At 41.3% G+C, this 18,858-nt stretch overlaps 1 protein-coding gene and 1 long non-coding RNA gene across 10 annotated transcripts in view; one reads left to right on the forward strand and one right to left on the reverse strand.

Annotated features, from left to right (window-relative positions):
- The window catches only part of Neo1 (neogenin 1), a 170,454-nt gene extending 158,019 nt beyond the window's left edge, over positions 1-12,435 (reverse strand). For 8 of the 9 annotated variants that reach the window (XM_036194313.1, XM_036194316.1, XM_036194311.1 and 5 more), the window contains exon 1: positions 11,899-12,434. In XM_036194313.1, coding sequence (XP_036050206.1) covers positions 11,899-12,082 — 184 coding nt within the window. In that variant the 5' untranslated portion in view covers positions 12,083-12,434. Of the gene's footprint in view, positions 1-11,898 lie in introns of all 9 variants that reach the window. The other variant, XM_036194315.1, reaches the window with a different exon arrangement.
- A 2,408-nt stretch (positions 12,436-14,843) lies between these two features.
- LOC118587829 lies at positions 14,844-17,510 on the forward strand. The gene is made up of 3 exons (XR_004945475.1): positions 14,844-15,096; positions 16,638-16,716; positions 17,390-17,510. It is a non-coding gene; the product is annotated as an uncharacterized LOC118587829 (long non-coding RNA).
- Positions 17,511-18,858: the final 1,348 nt, after the last annotated feature.

The raw sequence follows: 18,858 nt of genomic DNA on the forward strand, positions 1-18,858 counted from the left end.
TCAATCTAGTATAGAACAACAAACAAGAAAGATAACAGTTTGTTTAATGGACAATTAAGATAAGGCAGGTTCTGTTCTAAACATGGATATATATCAACTCATTGTTTACCTCAGCACAACAGGGTGGGTGGTAAGTTATTAAAATTGTCATTTACAGTAAAGAATTGCCCAGAATAGTCCTTGTAACTTTCTCTCTCCTTGCCTAGCACTCTAACTTTAGAGCCACAGCTGTAACTACAGAGTTTGGAAAAAGTAACAAAATTATTTTAGCACTATTCCACTTATTATATGGATGTTTTTCAAAAAACTATCTGTAGGTGAAATAAAACTTTATGTGTTACACAGTTCTTATTCTAGGTACTCACCTAGTTTTGGTACCAGCATCTTCTGCAAACACAGGGCATTTTCCTTCCTTTGTAAACCCAACTACAGTATGTTTCTAAATCTTTACTGAAGGTTGGGGTTTTTCCCCTCTTCTAAGTAGATCTAGTCTCATGACATGAACTAATAACTCCTGAACATACATGTCCAGTCCATACCTCTCACCAGATCTCCAATTCTGTAATACAGTATAAACACATTCTGCTGACATTTTAGGCTCAAAGTGTCTTAAATGAAAAACTGTGCCCTGCCCCTCTGCATTAGTCCTGAAGCTGGGTGGCTTATAAAGAAAAGTTTATTGAGCTAACGGAGTAGTGCTGACTTATCACAGACCCTTGTGATACATCACAACATCATGGGTGGCAACACAAAGAACCTAAACTGGAACTCCCATTTCCTCTGTAACAAAGGTACATACAGCATTACCACTGAACTCAAAAAAGGGGAGAGGAGAATGTGAAAAAAAGGCAGACAGTTCTCAGAAACAATACAAATTATCAAGTAAAACTGAGAAGATGCCAATTTTATTAATAAATGGAAACGTAAGGGCTGGGAAGACAGTATTTTGGGTAAAGCACTTGCTGTGAAAGCACATGGGCCTGAGTTTGAATCCTCAAAACCAACAGGAAGCCAAGAAGAATCCCAAGAAGCTCACAGGCCCTCCAGCCTGGCAAGTACAGCTGCAAACAACGAAGAAATCCTGCACCAGGGAAGCTAGAAGAATAAGACAAATATGTGAGGCTGTCCTCTGTCATCCACACAGTACCAAGCACATGTGTAGCAGCTCTCACATACATCATACAAAATAAACAAATACACAGAGACCCTTCTGTTTTCATCGGTCAGTTGGTAAAAACTAGGCAGTCTGGACAAATAATTTATGGGCAAGGACGTGGAGAAATAGACACTCTCATTTTTTGTTAAGAATCATCTTTTAGGCAAATAATTTGCAAATAACTACCAAAAATTAATACATATTCACATATATTCATATATTTATACTAGAAAAATCATTAAAGATAATTTTTAAATTAATATAAATGCCCTCCTATCTTATTTGATGGTACATATGCACATGAACATTCAGATATTTATAAAAAGTGGACTCATTATATCAATTGTTAGCAATCAAAAATTTAGGGGCATCAAAAATAACTAAGTAGACTGTGTCAACAAAATATATGACTATCTACACTCACGTAGAAAGATGTCCTAAAACAAGTGGGTAGGCAGTGTGGACAGCATAATCCAACTTGTCATCTGTGTTACAGATATTGCATAAGTATCTAATTATACATATACAATATAAAATCTATATTATTAAAAGTGGTTACCTCTGAGGACAGGTATAGAGTATGATTTCACACTTTATGCATTCATTCAAAATTTTATAATTAAAAAAATTAGGACCAAACCAACAACTAACTTTACACAAAAATTAAAATTCCAATTAGCAATCAGGTTTAGCAATGCTGTTCATAAAGATAAATGCCATGGCCAGAGGAATACGGACTACTAGGGCCTCACCACCTCTCCTATGCGTTTTCAAGTTGCTCCAACCTCAGATGTAACACTGGAGATTTCTGAGGGAAGATGTGTCTCCCAGGCAGCCAATGTATATGTAATCTATATAATCTGAAAAGGTAAGGGGGGCAAGGGACAAGTGGTACCAAGTAGTAGTAATGCACAGAAAGGAATTTTCTTCAATTCTGTTGAGACAATTATTTCTGTTTATGGGAAGAGTTTGTGTTCCTGTGCTTGTCTAAAATCTCCTCCACTGTAACTGTCACAACCTCCTGTGGTCAAGAGCCCCCAAGACAATCCTTCTACCCAATTCTGGTCAGCTATAGACTCAGAAACTAGATTATCCTGTTTGTTAAAGTGCTTACAACAAAAATGTTCTCAGAAGGGAAACCTCCAAGACTGAGAAACTTGCTTGATGCATAGACTTCAAAAATTCCCTTATTCCTCTCCTTCAATTACATTAAGGTACATAAAGGTTGAGTTCAATATAACTCTGGTGCTATTAATAAAGGAGGTCATCATCAAAGCATTTCTGTATACAATCCACTGAACAAAATATACAAATTTAAAACTAATAGTTCCCACTCAAACTTCAAAATCTTTCAAGAGTTAATCAATAAGAAGCTCAAATTTTAGTTACTATGAAGCTTACAATTTATTATCCTATTCCTGAATTGTTAACTATAATATTTTCTCAATTATACCTTATATATGAAAACATACACTGATTATTTTTAATTCATTCATTCTACAACAGAAAAACTTTCTCTATTCAATTTCTATGTAGCATCACTTTTAAAATTTGCTCTGCTCAGGAATCCTGAGTAAGTTTTATTAAGAATCGGTCCTGAAAACAAAACAAAACCAAAAAAAAAAAAACAATTTGTCTCCAGATTTACAGAAAAAAGAGGCTCAGGCTGTAGCTCAGTGGCAAGAATATTTGCCTAGCATCTAATCTGCAAGACCACAAGTTTAATTCACAGTACAAGCCACACACACACACACACACACACACACACACACACACACACACACACAGAGGCACAGAATCTATCTATACAGAGATACATAATCCAGGAGACACAGTAGTAGCTGAACTCCAGGTGACTTTATTACGGCATCCTCATATATGCAAACCTTCCAGGAATCACTCTGAGGAAATGAAAAATAACTCATTCTTGAGAGCCCCTGCCTACTGGCTTCATAAACTAAGTAGAACTACTCTAAAAATCCAGACCCAGAATTATGAGGGAAAGCTGCACTACACTTGATCAGCACTGACACAATGATTCCAGAATGTTTTCTACCTACAGCAGTAATCAAGTTACCTATTACCTATCTTTGTTTGCTTGCTTGTTTGTTTGTTTGTTTGTTTTTCAAAACAGGGTTTCTCTGTATAGGAAAGGCTGGCTTCGAACTAAAAAAGATTGGCCTGCCTCTGCCTCCCAAGTGCTGGGATTAAAGGTGTGTGCCACCACTGCTCAACAAATTATTACCTATTTTATCTCAGCTATTATACTCAAGCTATCCTGAGGACAGAAAACACATCCATTTTACCTTAACTATCTATCTCCAAAATGTGGGGCTTTATAATTAGCCCTCAAAGATGTGTTTGCAATGAGCCAAAATTATTTAAACTTTTAGATCTAGCAGTAACTGTCTGAATAAAAAATTAAATTAAAAATCCTTGCTATAAAACCATTTCAAAGGTTATATCTAATCCTATTTTAAAGAAAAGTAAAGCCATACAATCATATTTGCAAGTACTGATTTCACTACAATAAAACCTATAAACTAGACATAGTCGTACATGCATGTCTATAATCCCAGTACTCAGAAGCCTAGGGCAGGAGATTACAAGCCTGAGGCCAGTCTAAGCTACATAAAAAGACCTTGACTCAAAACTAAATTAATATAAAACAACCACATCTTTAGAAAAAGCAAAACCTGCTCAAATTCAACTTATTTTACACTCCATGCATGCCTGTTCCAAGCCTGAGAGTAAGCAGGTAATACTTATAACTTAAATTAAAATAACTTAAAATGTTTCACAATTACTTAACACTGAACTTGTTTCATGAACTCAGCACTGAAGCTATTTTTACACAAATAACATCATAAACAATCATTTATAAGCAATGAACAGATTTTCCCAATCATACCTTACTTTACACCTGGAAAAGATATATATATAATTAAAGTAAATCTTTTTTTTGTTTGTTTTGTTTTGTTTTGTTTTGTTTCGAGACAGGGTTTCTCTGTGTAGCTTTGCGCCTGTCCTGGAACTCACTTGGTAGCCCAGGCTGGCCTCGAACTCACAGAGATCCACCTGGCTCTGCCTCCCAAGTGCTGGGATTACAGGCATGCGCCACCACCGCCCGGCAGTAAATCTTACAGAATGACAAAAGGTTAATTTTCACATCCAAACTGGAAACCTCTAGTTTTCAAATATAAGAACTACATAGAGGTCATTCAGCTGAGATGAGGCCACTGCTCACTTTTATACTGCTGACTATAAGTGTAGAAGTACACAGTAGTAAGACTCCAGATTACCTATTAACTAGTCCCACCCTTCTGCTAACAAACAAAACAAAGACTATGATATCTGCAATTAAAATAAAAACATTCAGTATGAAATATCCACAATTAAAGGTAAAAACAACTTGGGAAAGCTGTAAATGTTTTAGTCAAGGGTTTTTGTTGTTTTATTTGTGTTACTGTGGTACTTACAGGTTGCACTCAGGGCCTTTGGCTATATCCCTGCAGTTTAAGAGGTGGTATTCTTAATATTACCAGTACTGTTCTAGAGTGACTGGAACCCTGACTTAGTTTTTTTTCCTGATGCCTATGACAACATAGCATGACGAAGCAACTTACTGGAGAAAGAATTTATTCTGGCTCACATTTCAAAGGTACAGTTCATCATGGCAAGGAATTCAAGTGATAGGATTGTGATGCAGCTGATCACATAACATCCACAATCAGATAGAAAAGAATGCATAGTGCTGCTCAGTTCCTTTTATCACTCAGACAGACCAGGGTCCCAGCCAAGGAATGGCACCATCCACAATTAACACTAACTATAATAAACCATGACCCTACACAGACACAAAAACTATCTGTAGCTGGGCGGTAGTGGCACACGCCTTTAATCCCAGCACTCGGGAGGCAGAGACAGGTGAACTCTGTGAGTTCGAGGCCAGCCTGGGCTATAGAGGAGTTCCAGGAAAGGCGCAATGCTACACAGAGAAACCCTGTCTCAAAAAACAAAAAACAAACAAACAAAAGAACTATCTGGTTAGCAGTAATCCTACAAGTGGAAATCCAAAGTTACAGAAGGGAAAGACCACATGCAAAAAAAAAAAAAAAAAAAAAGTTTAACACACAACTTTATCACAGCAAATTCAATATCCATACTGGAAGAATACACAGGTGGCAGAATATACAGAGCAGTAAAGGCAGGCAAACACATGCATTTGGATGCCAACTTTTCCAGATGGTAGCTCTGTAATCCTTCACAATGTGCTTAAAATTTAAGACTCAGTTTTCTTATCTGTAAAATGGAGAAATACTGAATATAAAAATGCAGATTAAATAGATGATACACTGCTTTCAAACACCGTGACTGTTCTATAAATACCACTTTTTTATTGGCCACTGTTAAGACTATGTTCATTCTCCAAAGTACACAGACATTTCAAAAAACAATTATGAGAAAATTTGTGTACACTAATAGGAAAGATCTCCAACAATACATAAGAATACATATTGAGAGCTGGAGAAATGGCTCCTTTAGAGGACCCAGGTTCAATTCCCAGCACCCACATGGCAGTTCACAACTGTCTGCAACTCTAGTTCCAGGGGGTCCACAGCACCAGGCTTTCATGTAATGCACATATATATGCATACAGGCAAAAAACTCATGCACATTAAATAATAAATCTTTTCAAAAATATATATTGAAAAACAGTAAGTTGTATAATTCTGCTTATGTGTAAAAAAGAAAACTATACTTACATATGCAAATTAGGAAAGAAAAATTTAAAATTGTTACTCATGGGTTAAAAATGAGATCTGCCCATTTAAGTAATAAAACTTACTTTATAATTCTATCAAGTTTAACTGCAAACTAACATGCATTTTAAAAATGAGTTTTAAAAATAAAATAATTTAAAGATAATAGCATTAAAAAAAGAAACATGCTGGGAGGTGGTGGTGCATGACTTTAATCCCAGCACTCGGGAGGCAGAGGCAGGAGGATCTCTGTGAGTTCGAGGCCAGCCTGGGCTACAGAGGAAGATCCAGGAAAGGCACCAAAACTACACACAGAAACCCTGTCTTGAAAAACATGTGTGTGTGTGTGTGTGTGTGTGTGTGTGTGTGTGTGTATAGTTGTATCTATGTGTATGTATATGTATGTATGTATGTATGTATGTATGTTAAAGGAAAACATCTAAAAGTATACATAGCCTACAGTTATGAAGTAAAAGAATGAGCCATATAGTAGAAAGCAACTACAAAGAAATATAACAGTATTTTACTAGTGAGTCTGAATGAGTTTTCTTGGTCTCATATACCATGTTTTTAATGAAAATACTCTTTATTATAAATTAATTCAAATTTTGGTCTCTATTTTAAAATCATTTTTCACTTGATGGTGTTCCAAAGTTCAAATCGAACTCACCTCACCAGCTCTCTGACAGGTCAATCTTACTTCTAGCCATTGCCCCTACTGTTCTACCGTTGAGTGCAATGTAGCAAGCATGGTACCCACACTTACTAAGGGCATGGAAATCACTTAGCAAAATATTTGGAGGAAAGAGATGTATTGACATTCTATTTTCTCTACATCAAAAAAAATATATCTTTCTCTATGTAGAGAAGATACAGAAGGCAAAACTAACAATAATCAATTGGGACAAATGAAAAACTATATTTTCAGTATCAGACTGGGTGGGAAGGGGGGACTAGAAAGATGATTCAACAGTTAAGAGCATGCACTGCTCTTCTGTTAAGCCAAATTTGATTTCCAACACCTACAATGAGCAGCTCAAAACTTCCTGTAAGTCTAGTTCCAGGAGATCCAATACCAATACATTCTTCTGGCCTCTACTGACACCACACATACTCTCTCTCTCTCTCTCTCTCTCTCTCTCTCTCTCTCTCTCTCTCTCTTTCACACACACACACACACACACACACACACACACACACAGACAGGGAGACAGAGAGACAGAGAGACAGAGAGAGAGACAGAGAGAATAAATCTTATATTTTTGGTTGTGAGCCTAGCCTTTAACGGCTGAGCCATCTCTCCAGCCCGAGAATAAATCTTAAAAAGTTAACAACTGAACAACTGAATCACACTTTATTTCTAAAGCTGAAAAAGAAATATTAAAACTATTCTACATGGGCCACACTACAGCTTCCATGACAATATTCTTCTTTCTTTCTTTTCCTTTGTTTCTTTGTTTTGTTTGGGTTTTTGGTTTTTCTTTTAAATTTGGTCTTGTTTTGCAGGGAGGTTGCAAGGGCAGAGGGCAGATGAGGGGGGACCAGGAGATAAGTGGGATTGGAATGAATGATATGAAATCCACAAAGAATCAACAAAAGTTTTAAAAAACTATTCGGCTCAAATATAATAGTTTATAAGCAACTTTACATCTCATTTTGCTGGCAATTCAGTTAGGTATGAAAGGTATTATTCTTGCTTCCCTATAGCCCCCAATTTATAGATATATGTGTAGTTGTAGAATGAGTCAGACCCCTAAATCCTTGCCTCAACATGAAAGTCCTTTCTTCATCCCACATAATGTATTAATTTTCAGACAATGTGCTAAGGAGCACACCTCTTATCATATGCACATTCACCCCAGAAATATATAACCTCTTTTGTATTTCATCCCAACAGACAGGCAGAGCAGAGCATCAAGTCTTTTTTATAACAACTAAGGAAAAGTCAATTATCCTTCCCAAAAAATGACAAAACTGATAAATACTAAAATGGTAGCATATCTAAGGGGATGATCAAGGTCACTAAAGGGTTAGAAAATCCATGAAGAGTGGCTGAAGAAGGGTGGGGAGGGAATGGAACAACTGTCACACATGCACACTCTACACAAGAACCTGTCATCAAATACATGAAGGGACCCTATTTATGCTCTATGGCCCAAGAGTTCAAAACCTGCTGGGCACAAGTCAGCAAACACACACTGTTTTCTCATTTCCTAGTTTGCTTTCTAACTATGATAAACACCGTGACTAAAAGCAATTTGGGGAAGAAAGGATTGATTTCATCTTACAACATCCAGGTCACAATCTCTATCACCTACAGAAACCAGGCCATAAACTCGAGGCAGGAACCTGGAGGCAGGAACTGAAGCAGAGGCCATGGAGGAGTGCTGCTTAATAGCTTCCTCCTCGTGGCTTGCTCAGTCTTTCTTACACAAGAAAATGCCCCCCCAGGCTTGCCTGCAGGCCCATCTGATGGCAGCATCTTCTTCCCAGATGACTCTACCTTGTGTCAAGTTAACTAATGAGCAACTGATGCTTCAGGTAGACCAAGGATAAAAAAAAAAAAAAAGTGACTAAGACACGTACCAATCCTCAAGAGGTTAAGACTAGCAAAAGTGACAAGCAAACAAATAATACAAGACAGAGAAAAGTATTTTATGAGCTACAGGAACACAGAGAATGGTGACCAATAACTCTCTGGGGGAGAAGCCAATAAGAAAAAAAAAAAAAAAAGGTTTCTGATAAGATAGGAGTTAAAGAAGTGGGATGTGGCTTTAACAGAAAGAAAAAAAAAAAAAAAAAAAAGAACAGCATGTGCAAAGGCCTGAAGGCACAAAGCTCTGCAATTAATCTGGAGTGGGAGAACAAAAGGTCCTTAGAAGAGTGAGGAGAGGAGACTAATTTAAATTGGGATTGTTAAAGAACACATGGGATCTCACAATCTCTATCCCAAGGTGTTTAGACTATGAAACTATGGGGCACTTCCTAACGACATTTTAACTGGGAGTTCTACGCTTAGACATGTATTTCAGAAAAACTATTCCAATAGGAAGACACACATCCAGAAGGTAACAGTTGAGGCAGATTTCTTACAGTGCCACTGTTGCTAGTTTCAGCTGTGGATGCAGATGAAAAGGCACAGACAGAAATCCCTAGGAGGTAAAGATCAAGCAGAGTAAGGTTTTCTAGATCTTAACTCGGGAGAGGGCATGGACAGTGACAGCTAAGACAAGGTGATACAAGACAAATCCTGTGATTATTCTAACAATATCAGAGCCCTGGCCAGGGACTAGTTCGTTACCATGGAGAAAAGGGATGGGGGTGGGGGGAGTGAGCCTACCTTTGGCCCCACATCAATGAAGCTACCAAGCGGGGAGTTAGGGAAGGACAGAGAGTCATTAGCTTACTGGCAAAAATCAAAGACAGGAGAGACTGAGATGAGCATTAGAAATCAGTATCTGAGTAAAAGAAAAACGTGGAAAAGGAAGAAACCAGGAGAAAAGCAAACGCTAAGTCAAGTGACACAGGCTGGTGCTGATAAAGGCAAGAGAGAGCTAAAATTCAAGAGCGGAGTGAACATTACTATAATGTGAAGCCATGTTTTCTAAGAGACGTCATTAAAAACAGAAACAGACCACCTTATGTGTAATGTGTCACATCAAGTACATGCCTGTCAGAGTCTGTGGGGTCCTCTATGAAGACTGTCTACTCTCAACTGAGAACATCTGCAATCCACAGGGTGCTCAGTCAATCCATCTTCCCCAAGGCTCACTACCAATCTTTTCAGTAACCAGCCCTCCCTTCCCAAAACCTGACTTGTGTGTGCGTATTTCTTCACCACTGTTAACCATTGTCTATCATGATCCCTTCATTTGCTTTTTTCTCTTCTCTATGTGTTCAAATGTCTACCCTAAAATGGTAAAACACTCACTTATCTTATTTTTCTCTATTTATTACTGAACATCTTCAATCCCCTACCAAAAGTCAAGTCTACCATTCTTCAAAAATAAGTAAATAAATACAGTCCTGACAAATGATACCTGATTTACAGACGGTTTGCTCCAGCAACTGCTTGCTCAGCTCTCCATGCCCCAGAGCTCTTCCACAACTCATGACAGACAGACAGACCAGCCCCTGCTCGTTGCAGTGATTTTTTTTTCCCCGTTTTTTGTAATGAGACAGAAGGGTTAACAGAAAGTGTTTTGGAAGAAGAAGAAGGCCTATGAAGGAGAATCAGATCTGTGCTCTATACTCTATGACTCTACTAATTAGCTGTGAGCGTTCTAACCTCCACCCCATCACTACCTCAAATCTTCTGAGAAACCCTGACAGTCGTTAGGTAAATCACTCCAACACACATTCTCAAAACCTATTCTCCTTTGCAGTACTTATCACAATCACTTGACTAATTAGTAGCTGAGTAGCTATCTTCCCTTATACACTGGACTGAAAACTCATAAAGGCAAATGTCTTGCACCTCATGATTGCAAAAACTTTAAACATAAACTCCAGCTACAACCTCAAATACACACATGATGAGCTATATATACATTTACATATGAAATTAAGAGAGGAAGAGGAATTTGTTTTCCAAAACCGTCACATTTCTCTTGCCCATTCCTATTCAGTTACTTACACTTCAGTTCTGAAAACTGTGCCCAAAATGCTATACAAGTGCGTATCACAACATCAATGATCCTAATTTAATTTTAACACTGTTGTTTAGCCGTTTAGATAATACATAGTGGTGGTGATTTAAAACTGTTCTTTTAACATTGGCAAGTCATAAACTATATACACATACACACGATGCAAAATTCCAAAGTTTATCAGCCAAATCACACTGCGACATGATTTTTAATGATTTCATAATAATCAAAGGAAAACAAGTTTTGGTTTAGGAATTACAAATCGCCATTGCATCCAATCAGGTAACCTCCAGTTGTAAAAATTTAAATCTCATCAAAGTTTTGTCAAGTTGTATGGCATACCAAATAGGCAAACAAGGTTAGCAAAGCACAGGTCAATTTGCCCTTCAAGTATTGAGTTCTGCTCCTCAACTACCACAGGCTTGGAGATTTGTTAATTGGCCCCCCTTAAATAAGTAAGAATGCAGGTGATTCCAGAATTTATGACACACACACACACACACACAAAAAAAAAAAAAAAAGAGGCTGAAAATATGTGCGTATACTGTCATCTTAAAGACAATAGACAAGTTTTTAAAAATCCGATGCCAGAAATTTCTCATAGGTTAAGAGTGGGCAACACTGAAACATAGTTGAAATCCCCAGTAAAGAGGAGGCGTTTCATAACGGAAGCACTACTCGACAGAATCACTTGGAGCCGCTCTCCAAGGCGTTCGCATGGCTAAGTCAACACCACTGATCGTGAAGGGGCAGCTATGCCCCTTGGCACCCCCTCTCCGGAAGACTCAAGGCTCCAATCCCTGAGCGAGGAGTCAGTCCCTCGAGATCCGACAGTGCTTCCCTGGACTTCGGAAGCTGAGCAACCCGTGGCCAGGCCAGGGGAAAAAAAATAGTTTCAAGCCCCCTCCTCCATCCTTTCCTGAAAATTAATGAATTGGCTGTACGATTGTTTATTTAATGAGGTGTGTAGTGGCCTCTACTGGTGCTTGTGTGAGCACAAGAATGTCCCACTCTTACAAGTGGGATGAGCCTGGGGGAGGGGAAAGAGGCGAGGGGTGAACCTGCCTCCCGGTACAAAGCGCACAACTGGACCCCCGAGCTCCGGGCCCGGCCCCAGAGGCGCCCCTCCCCCGGCCGGGGCCCCTCCTGCCCGCTCCGCTTCCAGCCACGCGAGACCCTTTTCTCTCCAGCAACGGGGGCCGAGGCGGAGAAGTTCCCGCATGTTCCCCTCCGGATCCTAAACAACAACAAAAAACCCACCGCCGCGGCCGCGGCCGGAGCCGGTGCCGCGCCCCAGCCCCCACGGCGTCCCGGGCCCGGCCCCGCTTACCTGCGGACTGCGGCGGGGAGCCGCTCCTCACGGCCGCGGCGCCGGACGCGGGGCGCCCGAGCAGCAGCAGCAGCGGCAGCAGCAGCAGCGGCGGCGGCGGCGGCAGCAACAGCAGCGGTGTGGGGCAGCAGCGCCGGGAGGAGGAGGTGCTGAGGAGTCGCCGGGCTTCGCGCTCCGCCGCCATCTCTGCCCCGCGAGCGGCGGCGGCGGCGGCGGCGGCGGCGGCGACAGCGCCGCGGAGCGCTCGCTCCCTTCCTTCAGCGCGCCTCAAGCCGGTCCCTGCGCCGCAGGCTCGGCTCCAGCCCGGCCCGACCCGGCCCGCGCAGCCCCCTCGCGCGCCCAGGGGGAAAAGACTCCCGGGCGCCTCCCTCCTGCAGCGGGGCGGGGAGGAGAGCAGAGAAGGGGAGTCAGTACATTCCGGGCGAGAGCTGGGGGGGGCGGGGGCGGCTCGGTCTCTCCAGGTTCCAGGCGCCGCCACCCGCCGCCGACTCCGGCTCCTTACGGTAGAGCGAGGGGGGCGGAGACCGCAGGGTAGGGGGCGGGCGCCGGAGCGCGCCGTGCCGCGCACGCGCACAGCCGCGCACGCGCGCCTCCCGCCCTCCCCGCCAGCTCCCTCTTCGCGCCCCGCGGCCTGCCGGGCTCCAATCCCGGCGGTCGCTTCGCGGGCAGCCGCGGCGGTGGAGCCGAGCTGGCGCAGGGGCGGCAGGCGGCGGTCCCGTTCCCCTCCCCCTGCTCTCCGGAGCCGGGCACGGGCGCGGAGCGCGCGCGCCGGGCGCTGCTGCTGGCGTCAGGGAAACCCCGGAGAAGCGATCCGCCTCCTCTCCTCCCGCCTCCCGCTCCTAATCGGAGGGAGAGATTTCTCCCCTCACCTCCGCGGGCGGCTTCAAAGGGTGCTGAGAGCCGAGGCAGAGCAGCTCGGACGCCCCGGCCGCAAGCCTGCGCGCACCTCTCTGCCCCGGGCCTCTCTATATAGGGCCGCAGAGGAAACCGAATGGCCTCCGGGAGGAAACCTGGGTGCGCAGAGGGTCGGCGCACGGCTCTATGCTCGCCAAAAACAATAGCGAGCCGCCCGGCTCTTGCTGGGGACCTGGCGCGGATCCCGTGGGAGGGGGCCTGGCGGCACTGCGCCGACCTCCGGTTTCCTCTCGGGTGGTACCCGGCCAGCCTGGACCGCGGAACCCCGCGTCCCCACCGTGACACTCGGCGCTAGCTCAGACAAAGGTGCAGGGAGTCCAGTCCTCCATCGGGTGCCAAGGCCGGGACCCAACCCCGTGACTCTCCCCGGGGCTAATTCTCTGCAGTCACTGCAGCCTTTTACCTAAGGCCCTGGACGGCCACTTTGCATATTTTTCTTTTGGTACCTGGGAATCAAAGTGTCTCTGGACAGTAAACCCGGATCGTTCGAGTATTGGCTTTTCAACCACCTGGTACTACTGAGGATCGAGATACCCGAAGTTAAGAGAAAACAGTCTGTAGTCCACTACAGACGAGAGTGCCCATACTCTTCTGTGCTAGCTAACTTGTTCATAGGAGTTGGATTTGTATTCGCCCTTCTGTGTGTAGTCAATATCCAAGATGTGTTGTATCCTGCAAGAAAGACTATTTTTTTCTAGCACCCCACACACACACCATGCCTTCTCACCCTATCACTTCATATTTTATTCCAAAGTTCCAAAATAAACACTTTAAAGCGTGGATTGACGTGGGGAATGAAGAGCTCAGAAACCTCATTAGAAGAGTGAAATTAGGAGCCTTCCCTCTCCCAGTCCTTTGAAACAATTGGCTTAAAAGAACAAACACACGCTCATTGTTTTCCACTAGGGAAACCATTTAAATATCTTGTTTTGGTTAGAGTTATTAACCAGAAAAAATATTTCCTAAATACCCCTGATTGACCTGTTAAATTAGAAATAGATTACCTCCCAATTACTTCACAAGTATTTGCTTAATTAACCTTTAATAATCACATCGTTATTCAGTTTTCTGAGATAATTGATGGGAAAAGCTCTTTGGAAACTATAAATTGCCTTGCAAATGTTAATTTTTGGCTATCTAAGATGGAGGGGTTTTTTTTCATTATATTAAAATTATGTATAATGTATGTGGCTTCTAAAATGAAGCTTACATTTATCGCCCATCTTGAGAAACAGGGAGTTATAGCTAATAAAATAACACACTGATTTTCATGTCTGACTTCTGTGAGCCGTCTCATTAATTTATCAGCCTACTGTGTATATTGAGTTTATATTAAAAAGTTTAAAGCACTTTCTGTAAAATAGAGTGACTAAATCATATATTTCTGACTTGTGATTAGATCGAAATTTTCATAAAAGCCACTCTATAATAAACCACTAATAGATGAGCTGCAGATTAAAAAAAAAAAAAAAGGTGCTGTTTCTAAATCAATTCGAGAGTAAGACTGTAAAGTAACCCTGGCTCATACTGCAATTCAGATCCTTCATTTCAGCGCTAATGTCACCGCGGTTGACAGAGCTCTCTATGAATCATCCCTTGGAGTCATTAACCTGCCCTTTGTTTAGTAAGGCACATCTGAGAAAGGGGTCTTCAGGCATCTCATTTGTCCTTCACATTCTCTAGGACAAAATTTTCAACAAAAGTCCACAGTATGCTTCTTCGCAACATATTTTTATGAAAGTCTGAGCTGTAAATCTATGAAGAGATGTTAAGCTGTTGCTGAAATTAACATTTTTTCCCATCTCAGCAAAGTTAGAAAATGAGGCCCATGTTCAAGAAATAGTGCACAAAGAAACTGTAGAGCAAAGAAAACAGAGTGGCCATTGTTTGCTAGGATAAGTAACCCCAGTGCAGTCCAAAAATAACTAGACCAAATATTCTTGTGAAATGTATTCTAAGTATGTTTTGATATAAAAATGAAATGAAAATTTAAATCCTAGGAGTCGAAAACTTGGTAGGTAGAACTCTTACTTTCTGAAGTGAAAGGATTATTGTTCAGCATTAGGGAGGCAAGTGTCCAGTGCTCTAACTGCTGCCAGTAATGAAAATCTGCGACTCATTCCTGGCTACATCTCAGTGTCCATGGAGAAGAGAGCTAGCCCCTGACTAGTGGATCCCAGGAGAGGACACAGCACAATTCAACTAGGATTTACCCATGTCTTCAGAACATGATTAACTTCTGCAGACGCTGAGATCTTACATTTGCCCTTTACATTCCACTAGGTAAGAATTTTTTTCTCACCTTTTCTCTTTCAAAGGCCACCTGTTCTAAGGAGCCATCTCTGATTAATTCTAATTATGGAAAATAGGTACTTCTTAAGGACAAACCAGCACAGTATTAATTTTGCTTATTAGGTGTGATTCAGCTAATCACATATCTATAGTCCAAGAAAAAACTTTAATTTAACAAATATTATTGAAGACCTGACTTTTTTTTTCATTGAAAAGTTGACTTTATAAGTTCACAGGTGCACAGCTACAACCATAAGAACCTGTGCCCATAAAAAAAAAAAAAAAAAAGTCACTGAAGTAAATGCAAATACCTGGTTTGCCAAGTTGTGATGAGTGCTGGGATAACAAAATTATTCATTCATTTAACATTTATAAAGCACTTACAGTATCTCGGGCCCTGCCCTGTGTTAAGTGAACACAGTGATGGGCTTGATTGACAAGAGTTCCCAGGTTAGCAGAAAAGATAATAATAACAAAGAAATCTGAAGACTGTTCGGTAAGGAAAGGTAAGGCATATGGGAAAACACAGTAACAACATCTCATTTCCCTGAACTAGGGCTGGGGGAAGGTGATGCCTGACGACAGGTTGAGACTTAGCACGCTGCAGTAGAAATTGGTCTCAAGTTTACATTTTAGAACAATCACTCAGGCTGCTTCTTGAAGTTTAAGTGGGAAGGAGACAAAAAGAAGAAAATCAATTCAGGTTTTGTTACAGTGCTGTGGGGAGCAAATGATGGTAGCCTGGAGTAAAGCAGGGGGAATTAAGAGACTCCCAACAAAGAAGAGGGGTTAGAAGAGATAAACAGAAAGACAGAGGGTGTGGGGAGGGGGGAGAAGAGATGTTCGTGACTTGAGTTTCAGCTTGGGCATTTGAGTAAACATAGAGGCAATGGCTGAGAGAACCAACAGGTTGGGGAGGGCTAAGTTTTTAACTTTCGATAAGTTGAATTTACAATATCCTTTGGATGTTCAAATAGAAATATCAGTAAACTGTTGGTATATAGGTCTAGAATTTAGCAAGAAGATAGAGCTGCAGATGTGTCATTAGCAAATACCACATACATCTAATTATTAGGGTAGTCCCATTTTTCCAGTTAAAATCTATTCCAACAAGATTTTGTGACCAGTCTGTGTATATAAACAGAGTTATAGACTAAATTACCAGGGCTATGCTATAACATTAGCATATTAATTATACCCAAATACTTTGTTATTTGTTAATATTACGAAGATACAACTTTTAAAACAATTTTACTGAAACTCCCTCTCAAATTGTCTCTGGCATCACTGGCATCACATTTTGAGTCTTCGATGTAGCTTTCCAGGATGTATTATGATCTGGTGAGGTTTGCATGAAAAATGTCCCCCAGAGGCTCAGATGTTTGAACACTTGGTCCCCAGAATGCTAATTATAGATGTTACAGAACCTTTAGGAAAGTCTTAATGAAGGAATTCTGACCCTGAGGATGGGCTTTGGAGTGTTTGATGCCCCACATCCCTTCCAGTTTTCTCTCTTTGCTTGGTCTTTGTAGTTGAAGATGTGATCTCACAGCTTCCTGCTCTGGCAACCTGTTGCTATGTCACAGTGCACTCTCCCTGTGGAACAGTAAGGTAACATAAATTCTTCCATAAGCCACTTTTTTCTGGGAGCACAAAGGTCCTTGTGCTCAGAGATAAGCACTAGGGAAACTAAGAATATTAAATGGGTCCAGTTGTCTCTTCAAAGGAAGAGGGGTATAACCTGTTTTCCATCCAGAAGGCTGGGAATGGAGGTGGCTAGTATTCTAGGTGACATCTGAACTACCTGTATAGCCAAGGGTTCCCCTAGGCTCCCACAAATAGGTTCAGAGGTGTTGATAGCCCAGATGACCTCTGTGCTCTCTCTATGACCAAGACCACATCAGATCCTCTGCTAGGCCCTTAAGATAACACATGCAGCCTATCTCTAGAACCCCATCTTCATGGAAGAAGTGACATGTACTTTGAGGAGAGTTTCAATGTAATTATGCCTCCTTGTGCACACAGGATTGTTATACTAGGAAACTTTTCTTCCAAATTATGTTGTACTTAAATATGTCTAAAATAAATTGCCCGATGTCAGACTCTAGAAATTTGAACCAACACTACCCACTGAGTCGTGTTGAACCAGATTTCCTTCTTGCCTCATGGAGATCATTGTTCTGCTGGCCTTGATGTTCTACAGAGAAAACACACACACAGCTTTTGGTCATGGTGCTTTATCACAGCCATAGAAAACTTTTCTTTTTTTCTTTTTCTTTGACAGATCCATCATTTCTACTTCCTCATTAAATTTTTGTTTTATATTTGGATGCCGGGAGATTTTATTCTAAGCCACATTATTCATCCTGTTAATTATATTGCTTTTTGAAATGAATTTTTAAACTGTGGAGATATTTCTTTATGATAATTTCTATAGTGTGAAGATATTTCTCCCAAATAATCTCTCTGTGTTCAGTGTGTTTCTTACTGACTCCGGTTGCTCATATTTAATGACTAAATGAAATCACTGTGTACTATTGTATATGGGAGTTTAAATGGTAGTGCCAAGAGAGTAGTTTGGGGTTCACTGAGAAATGTAGGAGAAAAGAGAAGGCCTGGAGACTCGAATGAAGCCTGACTGAGAACTGTAGTCTAGGACCTGTCTAGAGGAATGCCCGCATGTTGGATGTATAAAATAAATGAAAAAGAACCTTGAAATGAGCAGACATGTATAAAGAAACACCAAGAACACTTGGTATCACAGAAGCCAAGGGAAGAAAATGTTCCACGAGTGGTTCACAGTATCATGGGCCCTTAGAATGTCAAGTAACGGAAGACCTGAAAACCACTTGTGGTCTTAGTGATAAGGTAGGTGGTCAAGAGCAGCCTTACCAAATGGAAATGTATCAGAGAATAAGGCCACCTGATGGCTGTCTCTTGTTGATGATTATCAGCAACCTCTTGAAGTTTACCTGTAATGGGGAGAAAAACTTCATAAGCTAGAATGCATCTTGTTAGGAAAGAAGTGTTTTTAAAAGCGGATGGAGGCAGGAAATAGAGGAGGAAATGTGGAAGATTCTAAGGGGAAAGTGATAATTGATAGTTTTGGAAACAGTGCAATAGAGAACCTTGTGACTGTAACTCAGCCAGACCTGATTATCTGACCTCAGTGATCTCAGACAATTACCAATAGGCAAAAGGACTTCACAGCCCAGTCACACCCTGGTCCTGTGGTTTTCAGGCAGCTGGATTTGAACATGCTTTGCCCTTACAGCACCTTAATGAAGCCAGAAAATAAGAGACAATATATCTGCTACTTCCTCCCTAAAAATTTATCCTCAAAGCACTCACAGTTAAATCCCAAGAGATAGCAGTCACAAAATACAGCAGTCAGCAAGAATGATAGGAACCTGTTTTTTGGCTACATGCAACTAAAATCTGAAATTCTACTTTAAGAGAAAAAATTATTATTATTATTATTATTATTATTATTATTATTATTATTATGTGTTTTAATTTTACACATCAGCCATGGGTTCCCCTGTCCTCCCCCAAGAGAAAAAAATATTTTGAAAGGAAGGACCCTGGCATATTTTCTTTACCACCCCACCCCCGCACCCCCACCCCTTTGACAGGATCTCACTATGTAGCTCCAACTGGCCTGGGCTTCTCTAGGTAGACCAGTCTGGCCTCAAACTCACATCGACTCACTTGTCTCTGCCTCCCAAGTGGTAAGATTAAAGGTGTGAGCCA

The sequence above is a fragment of the Onychomys torridus genome, chromosome 7 (assembly GCF_903995425.1).
Source record: "Onychomys torridus chromosome 7, mOncTor1.1, whole genome shotgun sequence".
NCBI lineage: Eukaryota > Metazoa > Chordata > Mammalia > Rodentia > Cricetidae > Onychomys > Onychomys torridus.